The sequence below is a fragment of the Corvus hawaiiensis genome, chromosome 10, assembly GCF_020740725.1.
Source record: "Corvus hawaiiensis isolate bCorHaw1 chromosome 10, bCorHaw1.pri.cur, whole genome shotgun sequence".
NCBI lineage: Eukaryota > Metazoa > Chordata > Aves > Passeriformes > Corvidae > Corvus > Corvus hawaiiensis.
The window spans coordinates 17,586,386-17,606,093 of record NC_063222.1 but is presented as its reverse complement, the minus strand read 5'-3'; the positions used below and the strand labels follow the sequence as shown (position 1 = coordinate 17,606,093).

General features: G+C 48.3%; 1 protein-coding gene across 7 annotated transcripts in view; it reads left to right on the top strand.

The window, feature by feature from the left end:
• Positions 1–14,808, top strand: part of TP63 (tumor protein p63) — an 83,851-nt gene extending 69,043 nt beyond the window's left edge. For 3 of the 7 annotated variants that reach the window (XM_048314769.1, XM_048314768.1, XM_048314770.1), the window contains 4 exons: positions 8,421–8,578; positions 9,469–9,613; positions 10,433–10,526; positions 11,750–14,808. In XM_048314769.1, coding sequence (XP_048170726.1) covers positions 8,421–8,578; positions 9,469–9,613; positions 10,433–10,526; positions 11,750–12,046 — 694 coding nt within the window. In that variant the 3' untranslated portion in view covers positions 12,047–14,808. The other 4 variants (XM_048314773.1, XM_048314772.1, XM_048314771.1 and 1 more) reach the window with 3 other exon arrangements.
• The last annotated feature ends 4,900 nt before the right edge of the window (positions 14,809–19,708 follow it).

Sequence of the window (19,708 nt, the reverse complement as noted above, 5' to 3'; positions counted from 1 at the left end):
TCAACTTTTTTTGAAGAGTAGGAAAAGCAAGATTGAGATTATCATGGTGGAAAGGTAGTTTTAAAAATATAAATCTTGTCATTTTGGAAAACAGCTGTATAATTGCTCTCGTGCACATACAGACCAGCAATGCATTTGACAGGCCAGCAGATGCAGCTGTCTGACTATTCTGGAATAAAAAGGACAAATCTGGTGACAATCAGAATTCTTGTGTCCCACTAGATGACCAAAATACTGCAAAGCCAGACCACAATATTTCTCTGTCTCATCTCCTCTCTCTGCTTGCTCCTTTGTGCATGGTTTTCTCTTATTTACTGTTATGCCAAAATACCTTCATGATCATAGGTGGGAAGTTTTTGGGTTTTTTCTTCAGTTTGTTCTTCCTTTTTCACTTTCAAATCCTGGGGCCCATGCTTGAACTGCAGCACACACATGTTTATTTAGAAGACTTCCTTTTCATAGTCTGCTGCCATTTGTGTAAAATATAGATTTGCCAGATGATTACTGCTGTGAGAGATGTCAGAGGTGGCTCATGCTTTGTTGAGGAGGAAGTGTTTCCTCATAACCCTGCTGTGAAATACATTTACCATTAATATTCCCAGAGAGTTACCTGCACAGTCTTTAAGGGTTTCACTAGAAAACCCTTTCTCGTGTGGTGGGTTTCACTCTGCTGAGCACTGTTTTCTGAACTATCTGTATTGCAGTTTCCTTCAGCAGAGAATCACAGAACATTTCAAGGTGGAAGGGACCCATAAAGTTCATAAGGAACACCAAGCCCAACTCCTGTGGTTGAAGGGTTTTCACAAAGTCTTCCAATGGCTACCAAGAAGAGGGCTCTTATGTCCAAGTGGGATCTTGTACCCCAGAAAATATTTCTTTCCTATCAGCAGGGCTTCAGCTACCAGCCCACTGGCTGCCTTTCAGTCTAGTGAGCAGCACAACTCATTATCCAAACGAGAAGGAATTAACCTCCTAAGTGAGCTGTGACAGAACTGAGCTATCCAATGCCTGGAGTGCCCCAGCTGGGCTGTGAACTGCAAGGATCCCAGTGCTTGCTCTTGTGGGAAGGGGGCTGGTGGGGAGGGTATTCCTTGTACCTTCACCTCGTTAATCTGGCTTTTGGTGTGAAAGCTAATAGTGGATTTTTGCATGGTTTGGTTTGGTTTTGTAGTGCTGTGCTTGCATGTGAACTCCAGGCACCTGGATAGTGTTCTCACTACAGAATGGCCAAGGTGAAAGGAACCAAGTAGAAGTGCTTTGTGAGCTGCGAGGATACAGTGCCCTTCTGCATCAGCTGGTGGCCCCAGGGACCCCTCAGCTTTTCAAAGGGGAGTAGCTGAGCTGTAATCAGTATGGCCAATAGGCACCATTCTCCCTGTCTAGCACCAGCTTCTGGTTTTGAAGTGATTGTAGTTAGAAACGGACTCAAAGGAAGTTGCTACTTCTTTTCCCCTTTGGCTGAATGCTTTTGTTCCTCTTGTGTTTGTCACTGGAAACATTATCAGGGCCTTATTTGTACCCGTGAGACTAGGACAGAATCAGATTTCCCTATTAACTGGTTCTTCTCCCTTCCTTGCCAAGCACTCCTTGTGCCTGGGGCTTTCCAGCTTCCTAAATCTCCCTGTTACATACCCTCACTGTAGGTGCTAAGACATCTCCTTTTTCCCTCTGAAAGCCCATACTGTGATCATGAAGGTGGAAAGTGACTGCTTCTCTCTTGGTGGCTGGCAAAGGGTCCTGTACATTCATCTTTTTCTTTTCTCTGGTTCCTTCTTTACAGTCTCCTTTCGGCCTGCTTCAGGAATGAATTCATGGACTCAAGGAGAGACCCTCCCAAACAGACTGATGCCATCCTAAAACATTCCAGCCCCCCAAACCCGTCAGTATATCCATAAACCGAGCTGGCAGGGTCACTTTGCCCAGCTGGCAGGACTAGAAACAGTGGGGCAAATACACAGCCTGATAGCAGCAGAGTGAATAGTGAGAGCAAACTTCTGAAGGGACTCAAACTTTGCAAAAGCAACAGACACTTCTACAGACCTCTTAGCTGTAGCCCTTAGCGTTGCGAGGTCGGGAACCACGATGTCATCTGTCTTGGTGTAACTTTTTTTCCCGTTTTTGTAATGCGTTGTTACTCTTTCTTCTTACTTCTGTATTTGTGAAACTCGGCAGGGTTTCTCTGAGCAGGTCTCAATTTTAAAATGCCTTTTGTCTTGTTTAAGTTATAAATGTGTCCATGGACTGGGGGGATGGAAGCAGAGGATGTGTGTTTAAATGGTCTGTGATAGTCAATTTGGCCTGTTTTAATGCTGGTCATGCACTAATAGTGCACGTAGCTGATGTATTTGTACTGCTGGACAGGGAGAGGTAATAATTATATGAACTGGCACTGCTAAGAAATCAATTTTTTTTCCTGTAGAAATGCCCTCTGCTTTGGCATCAGGAATTGTTTCCACTTACTTCCAACCTTAAAGGGTCTGATATAAAGTACATCAAAATTGTAAGGAAGACTGGGTGACTTTGACTTAGTACCAGCACTGCTGGCATTGATCCAGCTTTACTGAACTTACAAAGTTCCTCCTGACTCTATGGGCTCAATCTAAGTGGTGGGCTGAACTTCACCAGTTGAATGTGTGGTTGAATTGTAGCGACATCCACGTGTGCCCAGTGTCCTGTCCCTTTGCAACTCAGGGTGTAAAGGGTGGAGTGTCCAAAACTTCCTAGTACCCTACCTGTGAAAAGGGGTTGGAGCTTGCCTCTTTCCTTACATATGTTCAGAGGTTGCTAGATGCTGCCTTAACATTTTCATCAGCCCTGGTATGTTCTGCCCCTTCTCTCCAAGCCTCAAAGGAGAGCAGTGCCAGCATATGTTGTAGTTGACTCAGCCAAGTGGCCTCAGGCCATGTCCACCTTGCCCATTAATCCTGCAGCCAGAGGGTCTTGCTGATTGTGTCCATGAAGTGCATCTGGGTTTAGCAATTCCTTCACAGAAGACCTTTTCTGAGCAAGGACTTGTAAATTCTCACACTGCTTCTATCAAACTCTGTCTCTGAAAGCCATTCATATAGGGTTTGGCTAGGCAGGGAGGAGGGGTCTGCATCAAGCCCCGACTGTCACAAGAGAGGAACAGTCAATAGGCAGGTGACATGCCATGCAGTTAACCTGGCCATGTTGAGCATGGCACTGGGTGTGGATACTTGCAGTGAGGCAGGAGGGATTTGAGGGTAGACATTTTGCCCACTGAGAGGTGCTCAGACATCTTTACATGAAGAGCAGCCCCTGATGCTGGGAGGGAAGGGTACTTCAACACACACTCTCAGGCATTGCTTCTGAGGAACCCTCCAATGTTCACAGGAGCAAGAAATAGAAATGTGAGGAAGTTACTGAAGGTATACCAGGAACAGTGGCTGGGGAGCAGAGCTCAGTTGCAAATGCCACTGATCAGCAGCTTCTGAGAAACTTGGGAGGCTCTGTCAATCCTGCTGGGGACCTGTGTGCCCTGCAGTGCAGTCTGTGCTGGATTTATTTGGGGTAGATGCATACGCAGCTCTGACAAACTCGTGGTTAGGCAGTGTGAAGAGAGGGTGCCTCCCAAATGTGTAGTGGGCCTCCTGGCCACCCACCAAGGGAAAAAAGCTTGATGCAGTTGGAGAAGATGCTTAATTCTGATCGTTCCCATCATCTGCTTCCAGGCAGCAGAGCGGGGATCTGAGCAGGTGGTGACTCGTATTAACATCTCCTTTGAGAGCTGTATCCTGTCTCTGGGTATCTTCAATGTCTTACCAAGACTTGCTCTACTGTAGCACTGTGGAGGAGGGCTGATGGAAAAGAGCCCCCAAAATTGGGATTAAGTATATAAGTAATAGCTAATTAAACACTAGCAGTGCCTCTTTCATACAGTTGCACCTCTACCATCATTCTTCGTGTAAAGCTAATCAAAATCAAGTGCCTCTTTACCTTCCCTGGAAATTCCAGGAAGTTCTTTAAGATAACAAAGCAGGTCACTATGATTCTGTGCTTTTTTATTTGGGTAAAGAAAGGCAGTGTGATTCCTTTCCCTGTCAGAGGTGGGAATCTGAACTGTGAATGCAGCCCAGATGTAGGATTATGCTTGGCACTGTTGTCTGTTCTTCCAGTGAAGGTTTATTCCTGGATTTTTGCCTTGTCTGCTTCTGGATGGCAATATGGAAATACTTTGACAGGGGAATACTGATCTGTATCTAGAGCTCTGCTCCTGGGCCTGTCCACCAGCAAGGTTGAGGAGGCAGCCCACCAGAAGATAGAAGGCATCCACAGCCTGCACTGGAAGATTCCAGTTCATCATTTGGTGTGGCCTCTAGGAAATCTGTTGTACTGTAATGGGCAATACAACATCTGAGAATTCCACTAAACAAGAACATAAATTATTTGAATTCTGTTGTTTCCTGGAAAGCCTTTCTGATTTGTCCTACTTGGCTATAAGAGGATGATGATTGTGAAGCTGATCTTAGTGGTGACTTGATTTGCTTTCCATCTACCAGGTGGTTATATTAGAAGGTGCTATTCTTTTTTTCTTTTATCAAATACCTGGAGCTGAAAGCAATTTGAGTTGCTTTGTAGTCTGTCCTGTGCAGATAAAATGAGAACTTTTCCCAGCTGTCTTTTCATTGCTTCTTTACCATCTCTGTGTCTTCAGGAAAGTAAACCTTTTCCTTTCAAGGAATAATAACCAAGTGGACTAATTGGGCCTTATCAGTCAGTCAGGTTGTATCAGTCTGTGTCAACTACTTGGTGTATATCCACTCCCTGTATTACAGCTCCATTCCCTGGAGAGCAGGTTGCATCCACGGCTTGCCTTGAGAAATTCCCATACCTAGAATCTAAGGGGAGTCATCATTGCCCTCCCGTCCCTGTGCTGTAGTTCCTGTCTGCCCAGTAACTGTTGGAGCTCCTCCTTTCCATGCTCCCAGTGAGGTACCAAGCCTACAAACCACTGGTGGGATTTCCAGGTGCACTGTTGTTAGCTTTAGAATAGCAGCAGTTGGGGTGTGGGGAGCAAGGGCATCTCTCTGCTTTTTAGTGTCCTGCTCCTTCATGGGCCTTCAGAGCAGCTGAGTGCAACTGAGCATCATCTGTGTCACTTGTGTGCCATTATTAGACTACATCAGTGACACCCCAGTGTCAGTGATGGGAAACCTTGCTTTGAAAACCATTGTCAGTGAGCACGTTGGCCTCATATGAACTCGGGATGTGATCCTTGGAGTGGCTACTGAAAGGGAGTGCAGACACAGAACTGGAAGCTCTGATTCTACTCTTGTGTCTCTGCACTGACTGGCTCTGGGTCTTCAGGGACAGCAAACTGTAGGCACAGGGGCTTGGGTGAAATCTTAAACTCTGAGCCTGAGCTGTCCAGTTGCATTAAATGAACCTTTGATGTCATTTTCATTAAGGCTGCTTACATGGCTGTGTGCTCCTCTGGTGAACGAGGATTCTGGTCTGCTCAATCAGGTAATTGGTCTATCCCAGCAGTTTGCTACCTCTGGTGAAGAGCTGGTATCCAGTGAGCTGGGAAAACGTAGTTATACGAGGTAGCCTGTGAACTGAACTTTGTTCATATATGGGAGAAGAAGGAAGTTCCTTCCTGACCTCTTGAGATGATCGGTATATGCCTTGAAGCATGAGAAACTGATTGCCCTCCTATGAGCTTGCATAACTACAAATGTTATTTGCTAAATAATTACATAGCCTCTTGAAGAGAGAAAACTCAGTTGCAGATTGTGACTCAGTGCCTTTTGTATCAGACTGTTCCAAGAAGTATAATAATCTCTTAATTGAAGTCCGTATACGTTGATATTAAAATGCATTTCATTGGCATTGATATCAAAGAAATGTTAGTGCTCTGACTTCTAATCTTTCTTGAGACATAGTAAGTACAATTTTAATGAAAATCACTGTGCATGACATTCTTATATCTGTTTTTAAAAATGGAGGAAAAAAAGCAATACATTTTATATGGATCCTCAAACACCATGTAGTCCTTGTGCTTAATACCAAAAACATTTTCTTGTGTTTCTAAGGCTCTTGCTATATTGATGTGTGACATTAATTTTCAATAAAATTTTGTATCTTGGTTTATCTTGTGACTTTTCTTCGGGTAGATGGCTTTCTGTAGGCCTTTTAAACATCTGCTCATGTGATGGAATAGCTTGGTTGAAAGTGGTATGGGTACAAAGAAAAATGCTTGTTTTCTGTTTTATTCCCTTGAACTTGATTGTGTTAATCTTGACTCTTAGAGTGGAGTCCCTAAGCTGTACGTTCAAGTATGCATTTGTTTTCTAAAGCTTTGGGTTGGCTTGTGTTTGATTGGTTTTTGTTTTTCTTTTATCCCCAAAGTATTTTGTAGTCTCCTAATTAGCTTTGCTGAGATAACTGTTGGTGGCAGAGGGCAGAGATAGGCCCACTACTCCCCTCAAACAGTGCAACTCAGGCTCTTTTGGGAAGCCTTTGTTGATTTGATTTGGAATTTCGCTGTGTTCATTGACATCCTCACTTGCAGATCGTGCAGATTTTGCTGTAAGAGACGCTTCAGGTGTGTATTAACTTCAGCTGAAGCTCAGTTAAGATAAGTGTCTGAACCTGTGAAGTAGAAATACTCATTGGTCCTAAATCCAGAAGCCTCTTAGGCTAAGGGTGGTGTCAACCTGATTTGAATTTCATGGCTGGCCTCAACTTTCATAATTGGGGAATTGAAACCTCAGATCTGAATCATTCCCTTCACTCTGAAAAGTTGGGTCTGACCTTCATGGCTCGGTTTCACTTCCCCTTGGGAGTTGCTGCCATTGTTAATATTAATTTGTGAAGCTTCTTGTGCTTTCCACTTCCTTGAGTCTGTGAAGCTTGCCGGATCTTGTCCTGCATCTTCACTGCCAAAGGACAGTTCACACCCTTCTGTACCTCCTGTAATTGTGTAATTAGGTAACATTTCTTCAGGGCCTTAGATACTCTAGCCTGTTAGCATAGATGTTTTCTCCACCCAACACTGCAAGTCTTGAAAGTGCAGGAAGCTGGAGACAATGTAATTGTGTGGAACTTGACCTTGAGTGCTGAAGGTTTTAATAAATTACCTAGGAATAAGACTTTTCTTTCCTTTTACACTTTGCTTATTTGGAGTAATAATTATTCTATTTGCATAGAAGAAAAGCCAGTTCCCAGGAATTGATGTAACCAGTTACACCCAGATGGAAACAAGTTTCCCAATGGGAAATAAGATGGGAATGTGCCCTTGGACATTCACCATGGGGGTCAGTGTGATACGAGTGCGGGGCGACCGCTGCTCTGCAGGGTGACCAGGGCTTGAGGGTACTTGTGCCTGGGAAGCGTGGGGATGCAGGCACATTTCCCAAACCTTTGCCCAGGCCTACAAATGCCCCTGGTGTCAGAGAGAGAAAAACCTGCTCCCTTGTGGCATGGCAGTGCTGTGCCAATTGTGCTGTTGGACCAGCTTGAATGATAATTTCCTGCATATCCCACATAAGACCCCACTCCAGATGGGATGCTGCAGCCGTAACTCGATCTGGGAGCTGGGCTGCCGTTCAGAAGCAGCCCAGTCTTGGCAGTCTGGATCTCTTACATGGTGGGACTGCAGCTGGGACCCTTGGGGCTGGGCAGCAGGGAGCTCTGGCAAACATCTCTGGCTCACTCCATGAATATGCTGGATGGAGTTTGGGGCTGGAGGGACCTGAGGGAGGCTAGTGCTGTTGTCAGGTGGTAGCAGGAACCTGATCCTCTTTGCAAGCAGCCTGCAGGGTTTGGATACCAGCTTTGCCTTAACACTGACAAAAGCTGCCTGTTGGCATCCCAGGCAGTTCTGACCATCTCAGCAGTGGTCCTTGAACTGCATAGAATCTGTCTTGAGCAAAGAGCCTCTGGCTGTTAGATACACACCTGAGAACAGCCTGATTATATGAATAACTAGAAATTTTGGGAAAAACAAGGTGATAAGTATGACCCGATCTGAAAATTGTTTCTGCAGTCAGGTTTCAGGGGTATTTAGGATGGTTTGAGGTGTTCTTGTTCTTATGAAGAAGTCTTTGACCACAAGGAGAGTTTAACTTAAAAATACTCTTCAGATCTTTGCAGATGTTTGTTGGCTCTCCGTATATTCTTTTCAACTGAAAAAGTTGCATAGACACTTCTCCTTGAATAAAAAGTTTCAACCAATAGTTAAGCTTTCCTTTTTTTGGTATTTCACTTTTTTAAAGTGAAATAAGTGCCCAGAATACCTGGGAAACTTCTTATTTCCTGTTGACTCATTCTCCAGTGATCTTTATCTGTGATGCTCCTATGGTGTCAGTGATTTCACTGGCCATGTGGCCCCTTGGGTGCACACTCTGAACAAGCAGCTGCTGTGATGCCTGTGCTAACATCTCCTTGGTTTGCAGGACCTCCATGCAGTCGCAGTCCTCCTACGGCTCCAACTCTCCACCACTCAGCAAAATGAACAGCATGAACAAGCTGCCCTCGGTCAGCCAGCTCATCAACCCCCAGCAGCGCAATGCCCTGACCCCAACCACCATCCCCGACAGCATGGGAACCAACAGTAAGAAACCCTTACTCCTCCTTCTCCAGTTCCCTGAGTGCTCCCTGCTAGTCTGAACAAGGAGACTTGGCATCTCCAAGTGGCTACTGTTACGCTGGGGAGCCTGGAGCCACAAACCTGCAGAGCCAAATAAATACTGCTCGCTGGTGTGCCATGGGGCAAGGCTTCAGCATCCTGCTCAGAGCCTCACAGGGTGAACAGAGCTGCTTCTTGCTGCAGATCTAGCTGGCTGCACTGTCCCCTGGCTTTCAAGACTTTTTTTCTTCTTCCTTTCCCAGCAGAGGAGATGCAAATGTTGACAACATTTTTTTCCTTCAGTTCAATTCAGACAGTTCTTAATTTCAAAGGAAACATCTCGCAGCTCTGTTCCTCCTGGCTGCTGCTGTGTGCTCAGCAGCCCTGTAAATCCAGGATGACAGACATGGTTCTGTGGGCAGAGTTTTGTTGGAGCTTTTTTGGTTGGTGTTTTGTTTTTTAATTTATTTCAGAACAGCTGGACTCTTGCCCACACCTGTTGCTGATCCCCTTCTGGTGCTCTTTCTGTCTCTGAAAACAAAGCTGTTTGGCTGCTGTATTAGGTTACTCTGCTGGCTCTGTCCTGCTCCTCTCCTGTGGCAGGGCAAGCCAGGGTTTCTATCCAGCCTGTCTGGGAGGGAAGGTGATGCGACGGTGGCACTTTCTCCTGTGAGGGGAGAGCTCCAGAAGGACTGTCTGTTATCTGGTCCTTGGCCCTGCCTGAAACTTCTCATGAGCTTGCCCTGTGTAGGGCTTTACAGGGGATTTCAGGCTGCTTCAGCTGTGGGTGCTGTCCTTGGGTGCCGTGCTGGGGGCGAAGCCGCGGTCTGGGTGTGCCTGGGTAACAATGTCCTCCTCCTTCTTCTCTCCTCCAGTTCCCATGATGGGCACCCACATGGCCATGACCGGTGACATGAATGGCCTCAGCCCCACGCAGGCGCTGCCTCCTCCCCTCTCCATGCCTTCAACGTCCCACTGCACCCCCCCTCCTCCATACCCCTCAGACTGCAGCATCGTCAGGTGAGCGGGAGCAGGCTGCCCAGCACGTTTCCCACACAAAGGGAGCAGAGCCCTTCGGTCAGGAGCCTGAATGATCCTGGAGCACTGGATCCCACTGGGCCCTTGGCAGTCCCGAGGCTGGCACCCTCTGGGCACCGAGCCTCAAATCCCCACCTCTGAGCAGCTGAGAGAAACAGGGAGATTAGGACTGCAAGACAGCCGAGGGATGCAGCATCTGTTGGACTGGTGGAGTTTGAGGGCACCAGGCAGTCTTGCAAACATTTCTTGTTTTTCTTTTTTCCCCTTTGGACACTTGACAAGCCATGGCTGGGGTCAGAAGCCCCTCTGGCCTTTGTGAGGTCAAACCAGTTGAAAGATGCTGCCCATAAACGAGGAATCCTTTACACTTAGGGAGGAATGTGCTGATTGGAAGGGCATGATGTGTCTGAGCCCCAGACCCCATGCCTTGCTGAAGCCCTCTGTGCATGCACCAGGCTGCCATGGGCTCAGCCATCTTCTGGATGACGTGACCTGGCAGGAGGGTCTGTTTTAGCCCTCCTGCCTCAAGACCCAGGCTGTGCAGCGCTGGCTCTTGACTAAGGCAAGATGCTGCCGTGAGGGCTGTCTGCTGGGTGCTGAGCTGAAGGACTCCCTCGTTTGTTTGATGTGGCAGCAAAGCGGCTTGTTGGCCTGAGATGTCTTGGAGGAGGTCAAGCCAAGGGTGAAAGCTTTGTTTCCTGTTGCTGCAGATTGGCTGAGTGTTTGGTTTTTCTGTGGTTTGGGCTGTTGCAGCCAGGGTGATCCTATTTTCTCTCTCCTTCCTTCCTTCCTCCTCTGCAGCTTCTTAGCGAGGTTGGGCTGCTCATCCTGTGTGGATTATTTCACGACCCAGGGGCTGACCACCATCTATCAGATTGAGCATTACTCCATGGATGTAAGTAACTCCTCACCATTTCCTTTGTTTGCACTCTTGGCCCTGCTTTAGGAACAGGTCAGAAATCCAGACTCAGTATACTTTTATTTTACATGGTTAGTTTGATTTAAGGCTGTTGCACGTAGAGAAGAGATGTTGTGAGGTGAAGAGAGGCTGGACTTGGGGCCAGCACTGTAACTGCCTTGCCTGGCAGAGAGAAAGAGTGTTTCCCCTTCCCCAGCTCTCTCTGTCTGAGCCCCCGAAGTGGCCCCAGCCCACGTGCCTGTTAATTCTGCAAGGCTCAGTTTCAGTTTACACCTCACTTGCCTGCAGACAAGTAGGCTGTCCAGAAGTGGTCTGCATTTCTCCTCCCTGCTTCTGTTTTCTGGCCTTGCCTTAATCATCTTCCCTTGCCACTGGCATCTCACCCCTGTTTGTTGTTTTCCCTTTTTTACTCTTGCATGGCTTTTGCTGTAGGGTTGCTGCTTCGTCTCCAGAGCCATTGCTCTCTTCTGAGCTGGCTGTCTTATTTTTTTTCCTCAAGGCTTTGGGAGACTGTGGTGCTCTTGCTCCCTAGAGTGGGCTGCCTTCCTTTTGCTGCTGCTCTAATTAGAAAAGCTGGCCCAAATTAACCAAAGTTGGTTGCTAATTTTTTCAGAAGCTGATACCATGTAGCCCAGAGTTTAGGTAATGCAACCCTCAGGTTTTGCACCAGAAATGAGGGGGCCTCAAAGTACAAGTTTTCTAAGGTTATGTCTGTTATTAAATTTGGTTATGTTCAGGTAATTAAGACAGTTCCTACAGAGTCACACCCAGAGCTTTGAATACTGGAGCTCAGGCTGGGATTCTATAATCATTTTGCAGGCTTAGAATTAAACATGGACATTTTCAAAGCCATTGACCTTCAGCAGCCCAGCATCCCCCACCACTGACAGCCAGCAGATCTCCCTGAGGTTGCCTTGGAGGCCTTGCAGTCTAGTTAGGCTTCTAGCTTTTGGTCACACGTCTTACGCATGAATGAGTGTTTTGTGCAACTTAAAAATAGACTTTGTGCCTTCAAAACGGGCCATTGCTGCCTCATGGCCATACACACCTGTTGCAGAATTAGTGGCTTGTCTTCTGCAGTGTGTGGCCACCTGGATTTTAGCAGCTGTGGTGGTTCTTGGTGGCCCAGAGACTGTGTTCACTCCTGTGTCCAGCTTGCCCTGGGATTGCCCTGCTAAGCCCTGCACCTTGCTTTGCAGGATCTGGTGAGCCTCAAGATCCCGGAGCAGTTCCGCCATGCCATCTGGAAGGGCATCCTGGACCACCGGCAGCTCCATGACTTCTCCTCCCCTCCCCACCTGCTGCGCACCCCCAGCGGCGCCTCCACGGTGAGCGTGGGCTCGAGCGAGACGCGCGGGGAGCGGGTCATCGACGCCGTGCGCTTCACGCTGCGGCAAACCATCTCCTTCCCCCCGCGCGACGAGTGGAACGACTTCAACTTCGACATGGATGCCCGGCGCAACAAACAGCAACGCATCAAAGAGGAAGGGGAGTGAGACCCTCGGGCCCCACTCCACCCTGCCTCGGCCACGAACTGCTCAGCCCTTCATTTGTCTTCCTTCTGCTTGGTACTGCACCCCCGGATGAAGGGCGGAGGGAACCTTCTTGCTCACTCCTGCTAGGTCATGCCCTGGGTGCTGTCTAGGTCGTACTCCTGGACTGCAGCCTTCACCCCAGCTCTTGCGAGAGAAGAGCTGAGCGAAGCGGGAAGGCGGGTGGTATTTCCTTGAAAACCATTGACCTTCTTGAGAAGGCCAACTTGTTTTGTGTTTTCCTTTGGGGAGAGGGCTTCTTTTCTTGACTTTTGAATCTTCACACCTTGTGGGTGCCCTGACCTGCACACTTGTTTCTCTCACCCAGTGATCCCACTTTGAAAAGCAGGAAGGTTAAAATAAAATTCTAAAAAGGCAAAAATAACCCAAAAAAAAAAAAAAACCAAACCCCAAGCAACCAAACCTACCCCAACAACAAAACCAAATGCAAAAACCCAAAGCAACCGAACCCTGAACTGACAGTTTATCTGAAAAATAAATGGGAATCGATCTGCTGAACGCTGCACTTAAACAGCCTCTTCCCGTGGAGCTGAGTGCTCTGTTCATGTGTAATATTCTCCAGCGGAGACAGCACATGCACTTTGCTGGGCAGGCCAGCGCTTACAGCACCTGCATCCTACTTTTTCCTTCTCCCTCGCCTTCTCTGGAAAAACCAAGCCTGCTGTCTCTTCTTGTTTTGGATATACATCCATATGTATGTCCTGGTTTGCTCCTTTCAGGCTCAGAAGTGTAAATAAAGCTACTGGTCACTCTTGAACTCTGCCCCCACCCAACCTTTAACCATGCTGTAATACTACTGACATTTAAGCTATAGAATTAGGCTTTGCCACACATGCAGCCTGGCTAGTTTAGCATAAGGATTTGCCCACCTAGCCTCCAGTTAAATGGAGGAGCAAGAGCTGCACACTGGTTTGTAGGGCTTCAGCTATCCTAAACTCAGACAGTCTTTTGTTTAGACCAGGCTAGATTGGTTTCCTCCCAAGTAAAGTAGACCTGTCTTTAGATGTATCTGTAATAGGTTGGAACCTGTTGTGTTTGTTGCTATAGGTTAAGTGGCAAGCAACTAGAAGTGGAGACTTCAAAAATAACTGTTGACTGCCTTAAAACAAGGACCAGTTCCTGGTACTATGAGTGTTGTTACTGCAATAAGCCATGTTTACATGAGAAATTGATTTTTCTCTGTTTTTTCCTTTACTGGTTCTACCACAGTTGTGCTCTGAGGCATTTCCTCTGACTGCCAGTGGTCCTGTGGACAAATAACTGAACAATGTGTGTTTTCACATTTTTATTGGCCAAGGTAGTAAGACTCTAAGGTATACAAAACAAACCTAAGCTGAGGAGCAAGGCTCAGCACAGCTGCTTTCAAGTTGGCTTGCTCTTTTTAACAGTAAGCCTGGCTTTTTTTTTTTTTTTTTTTTTTGCTGGGGAAAGATTTAAAAAGCAGCTTAAATAACTTGTTCTCCTACCTTGCTATGGCTGAATATTCTCGTTTCAATGCAGTGGCTGTTTTGTGGGCCCTGCTCTGTGCCACGTATTTCATTTAAGTCCAATATGGTTAGCATCCTCCATCTGTCTGTTGTGCCAGGTCTGTGTTGCATTCAAAGACTGCCTTTTGGTAGCTGTGCAAGCCTGTTTTGGTTAGCTATAAACGGTAATGCCAGATGGTTACACTGTAAAGTCTGTATATAAATATTTTTTTGTATGTGTAATTTTTTGTTTTCCTACAGCATAACATGACAATTTTTATTTCTTCTTGGGCTACTGGGTCTGACAGAACCACAATAAAATGTTGTTGTTTGTTTTTCTGTTTTTTAATTATTATTTTTATGCAGGATGCTTACAGTTACAAATCGTGTAACAAACAACTAGTCACTGGATGAATATATTTGTATTTTTCATACTGAGATTACTGTGTTACTTTGCAGTTGAGTGGGGAGGGGGCAGGTATTGAAAGCCTGTTTTATCATTTTATTTTGTAACACTTCAAAGAGCAGTGTCCTAGATTTCAAAGTATTTAACGTGCTCAGTGTGAGAACTTACTATATCTCTTTATTTTTTTTCTATATGGTACAAAAGAAGCAAGTCCTCCTGCTCTTGACTTGATGCAATGATTAATTCAGCAGGGCAATGTTAGTGCGGGGAAAGTGTTAGTGCAGATACTTTACAAATCCCTGGAGGTGAATTAGGCTGTTCCCTTCTCACCTCCAAGGTTTTGCATCTCCATTGTGTAGTCCTTCTGAGCTGCTTCAGTACTGTACATACATTGATGCAAAAGACACCGTCATTTTTAGGAACTAAGAAGCTTCTGACTATAAAGGTTAATGCAGTTAATGCTGTGCCCAGAGTCTGGGTGCAAGCACTTCAGTATCTGCTTTTCAACTCAGCAGCAAGATGGAGCTTTTCTGCTGCATCACTAATGATTAAAATATATGCTGTGAAAACCTTTTTTCTACTGTATGCCACTATGGAGCACACTTCTGTTTAACTGGAATCGTCATGAGAGTTTGAACTGCTGTAGCTTTTACCCTCCCCTGTAGAGCTGTGATTTTGTTTTGTTTTGATGCATCAAAGTGTTATGGCTTAATCGAGCTGAGAATCTACCAATGCTTGTAGCAATGACAGTGTTGCCTGCACCAAGACCTCGGTGTGTTTTGGAACACCTTGTTGTTGAAGTGAGTGAAAATAAAAGCCAAAACTGAAAATGACACTGAATTCCCAAATAACTTCTTTTACTCCTTGTGCGCCACCTTGGAAGTGAGCAGGAGTGCTGCAGTGTCGTCTGAGGAGCTGGGGCTGGGCTGTGTCACCTTTGCCCATGGGTGCAGTTTTCTGTCCCCACAGGATTTGTGTCATGAGGGTGTGTTCCAGGGTACCGTCACACATCCATCTGCTGCCTTTCTGGCAGATGCTACAGGTCAGTTTCATGAGCCTCTTGCTGAACTGTGAAGTGTTCAGCCTTTAGCATAGCTCTTTTTTGCCCTTTCATCAGATTTCCTTATTTTATTTCTGAGCAGGGCACCAGGTAGTGCCTCACGTTCCATGTCCTGCTGGAGGGAGGGAGTGTGTGCTTGGAGCAGGCAGGGTCAGTGCTGCCCTTTGACACCCACACTTGGGAAATAGCCTTGCACCAAAGACTTTGTGCATCACCCTGTGCATCCTCTCCCCTAGCAAAGCCCTTTCCTTTTCCTTTGCGTCTCAATTCTTCTTCCAAGGATTTGAGGTAAGAACAGCTCAGAGCCAGTGGGGTGGCTGTCCTGAAGATGATGGGAGTGGCCTCCATCAGATGGGGACTTCATTCTGTCCGTGGACCACCTATTAACAGCCCAGCTTCATCAGTGGTTTCTGTCAGGGGCCCCATGGCTGTGTCTTGCAGTTTTTATGGGTTATGGCTGGGGGGGGGGGGGAGGATGCTTAGGAATGGGGAGAGTCAAAAGAAAACCCCACAAAGGTCTTAGAAGAAGAGGCTGCCCTAACTTCCCTTGGGAGCTGGTTTAATTTGGGTAGGGAGTGCCCACCTGGTTTCTTTGGTTCTGATTGCTGTTGCTTTTCCTTTTTGTCAAACGATGAGAGAAGCAGTTGACTCCAGATACCAATATCCAGAGGTATCAGTACCCTGGTTGCCCTTTGGCAGTTGGGGATTGCCTGAATGTGGTGTTAAAAACCAGTAATGCTGTTCTCAAAAGAGAGAAGTGCTACTAGAACAGCTGTGAGAACTTGCGGTTTCAGCTGATGGGCTCTGCCTCTAGATGAGCAAACTGGATCAGATAAGATTTCAGTTTCCATTAAACAGGTAGGCTTGAGATATGGTTGCAATTTCTGACTGCTGTGATCCACTGCTGAAGAGGGGAACCTCTACACTGCTTAGGTTACAGCAAGGGTATCAGTGTTGAGGAATCCCAAGCTGGTGCTCTCCCTTTTGCTCTCCACCCATACCCACTGGAATTTTGTCTTTGGATATTGGGATGCTTTGTATGCAGGCACGAAGTTTTCAGGGCAGGGATCCATTACAAGCTTCCAGCTGTGTTTTGCAAGCCTGGGTGGACCTCTGAGGACGTGCATGCCCTTCTCTGCTGTTAGTCCTAAGTGTGCTGAAGCTAGCAGTCCCCTGGAATGAAACTTATCCGGACATAACAAAACTTGGCACATGTCCGTGTGGGGGCTGTGGAGGGTGTCTTGCTCATCACGTTCTTCCTGTCCCTTGTGCCTCAGCAAAACCCCTTCCTGACAGCAAAGCCACTGCCTGTGCCATGGGGGAAGGATTGCAGGACCTGGCCTCCCACTCTGCCTCTTCCCAAGTTGTTTCTCCGTGGGAAAACCATGTGGGCAGCCCAGCCCTAGCACCGAGTCAGAGCTTGGGCTGTTTGCCCTTCTGATTTACTGAGCTATAGAACGTGTCAGTGTTGTCATCTGCTGTGTGGGGGTTAGTGAGGAGCCATGGCAGGCCCTGCAGGGCTGCCCTGCCTGGTCCCCTGTGGGCTGTGCCTGTGCTGAGCCTGTGCCAGGGAGGTTTGGCAAACGGCTCTGTCTGCCTGCCAGGCCACAGCCCGTGGTTTCTGGGTCCTGAGTTGTTTTGCCTCTCTGTGACCCATGGCAGAATTGTCTTCCTGAGCACACAGCAAAATCTGGAGGCTGGAGCTTTGGAGCCTTATTGCTGGTATTTGGATACCCTGGCCATGAAGGTCAAATAAACAGGAAGGAAGATTATCTTTATGCTCTGTTGGCAAGGACTGGCTGTGGCTTTCTCCCAGCTTGCTTCCATAAGATGAAGGAGCCAAAATTTTATTCAGAGGTGTATGGTAGTTGTCCTTTGCTACAGCTTTGCTATCCTGATCTGGGCCCCATCAACTGATATATGCCCAGCCTCTCTAACTGTATGGATTCCTTCCCACAAGGTCTTAACATCAGTGCTGTGAAACCAGGTGGTTTTAGATTCGTATGCACTGCTGTTAGTAGGTCCCTTTAATTCCCTGAGGAGTCAGAACCCCTCTGCACCCCATTTGTGTGCCTGTGGATGTTGCAGGGCTGCCCATCACAGCCGTGCCTGCTGCTGGGTGAGTGTGGCTGTGGGCTTCCTTGGCTCAAACTGGTCAAAGCCCTTTTTTTGGGGTGTTGGGGGAATTAACTGGTTTTGTTAAAATGTTTTGACTTCCTTGCAAACACTCCTAGTGTTTTATGTTTTATTCTTAGGAACATCAGCTCTGCCTTCATGAAATGAGCCAAGTGCCTGGGGCCACAGGTGAGTGAAGGAAAAACTTTGTGGGATTAAGGAGCAGGAGATGCAGGATTTGGGGCAGGACAAGGGGCCTGCAGCTACAGGTCCAGGGCATGGATGAGCGCCGAGGGGCATCACTGGGGGGTGGTATACAGTGACTGTGTGCCTGTAGCATTGAAGCCAAGGCCTGAAGGGTCCCTGCTACACCTGAGGACATTGATGGTGCCCAGTGTGCTTCTGCCTTGGTGACTGCAGTCACAGCAGTGCCATGTGTCACCCTGCTGGACAACCGGATTGCAATTTGAGTGCTCTCAGATTGCTTGGAGGGGGTTGCCATACACCATTCAGCTGATTTTCTCGCTGCTGTTGCAGGGCACTGCCCTTTGCCTTTGTGGTAATGTGGGCACAGCAGCCAGTGGCTTTCTGGCTGTGCCACTTCCCTGGATGATGGGGATACATGCTCCAACAGGAGGTGTGTGCCTGCTGGCACGCTCAGCAATTACTCACCAGCAGCTGGGCTGATACCAACCATTACAGCATGCAAGGGAGATGCTTACATTGTCTCTCCCAACGGCCTAGGGTAGGAGATTAGGCTCCCTGCACAATCAGTGGCAAGAAAGTCCTTGGGGAGCCGTTCAGAGCATATTAGACTCGCACTCTGAATCATGCCCTGGAAGATGTGGTCTCATTATTGCCTGCATCAAGGCCAAGGGAAGACTAAGCTTGTTTGTTAATATTTAGCAGGGTGGCTCTGACTGTACAATCAGCTTTGCTGAGTTCCTAAAGCTTGTGGCTGCACTGAGAGAGACACTGTCATGGCACAGCCGTGTGCAGCAAAGAAACTGGTGCAGGGGCTGAAGAGAAAAAGGGGGAAAATGAAACAAATCAGCAGGTCTGGGGAAGAGATGGTGCTTTTCCTCTTCTGTTTAACTGTCAGCAGTCTCAAAATGAGTGTCTTGGAGCAGTCTAAAAAAAAAAAAAGAGAAGAGAAGAGAAAAGAGAAGAGAAAAGAAGAGAAGAGAAGAGAAGAGAAGAGAAGAGAAGAGAAGAGAAGAGAAGAGAAGAGAAGATCCAAACTTGCATTAAAAAAAAAAGAAAAAAAAAAGAAAGAAAACCCAGCAATTGAGGCGAGGGGAGATCGGGCTGCACAGGAGGCAGGCCTCTCTCTCCCGCGTCCATCGCCCCGCGCGCGCGGCCGGGATTCGCGGAGCCGGCATCCCAAAGGAAGGCAGAGCCCCGAGCGCTGCCGGGCAGCCACTGCCCCCTGGCGGTCCCGCTCGGCACCGCAGCCGCGGCTCGGGGTGCGGGGCTCCGCTCCAGCCCCGGGGAGCTGCGCGTCCCCCCCGGCCACCTCCAGTGCTCACAGCGTGGGCACGAGTTCAGAAAGCCGCCTCTTCTCACCCCCTGCACCCCACGTGCAAGGGCAGCAGCAGCAGCTCCTGTTTGTTTATTTTGCATGGGTGGAATAAGCAAGTGAGTGACTTGTTGGTGTTCCTGCAGCTGCCTTTTGGGAAAGCTGCTGCCGTGCTGCCCTTTGCCGTGTACACAGGGGATCCCCAGTGCTGTGCCCATTCCAACCCACACCAGCACAAATGAGAAATTCAGAAGATGAAGACCAAAACCCATCAGCTGCCAAACCAGGAGAGATGTCTACTCTCACCCCAGGCAGCTCTTGGGTGCGAGAAGCCCGAAGCTGTGCCTTTCGCTGGCGAACCTCTGCCCAGAGATGCTTTCAGGGCCAGAGCCTGCCCACTCCAGGAGGCACATTGGAGGCAGCAGCTCTGCATGAGTACCCCGTGCTGCAACACCCCACAGCCAAAGCCAGTGTGCCCCAGCGCCCCGGGCTCCGAGCATCGTGCGTGCCCTGCCCGAGGGCCAGGAGGGGTGCTCCACCTTCCCTTCACGCACACACCCAGAGCCCTGGCTGCAGAAGTCTTCCCTGCCAGGGCGATACACATCGCTTCTTCCAGCTGAGAAAATAGCACCGGGTATTTTGCAGAGCGCACACGCCGCAGCCAGGAACTCCCACAGCAGCACCTGGCTGCAGGAGCAGCGGCGGCCGGCACAGCTCCCACGGCAGCCAGCCCAGCCAGTCTGGGTGGGGACCCCGGCACCCCGCCAGAGCCTGCGGCTGCCGGCACCCCCCGTGCACCTGTGCGGCTCCGGGGCGCTGCTGCCCGGGGGCTGCTGGCCCGGGGGCTGAGAGCTGCTGCGGCTCAGTTTGATGGTTCATCTTTCAAAGCTCACCCTGGCACACGTGGATCCTGCTCCGGGGAGGCCAAATGTGAGAAACCCCCCAGCGCTGGGCAGGCACCCGCTGCAGCTCGGGGCTGTGCCATGGAGACGCTGTGCAGCTCCCAAGGGGAAGCTGGGGAGCTGGAGAGGAGGGCACC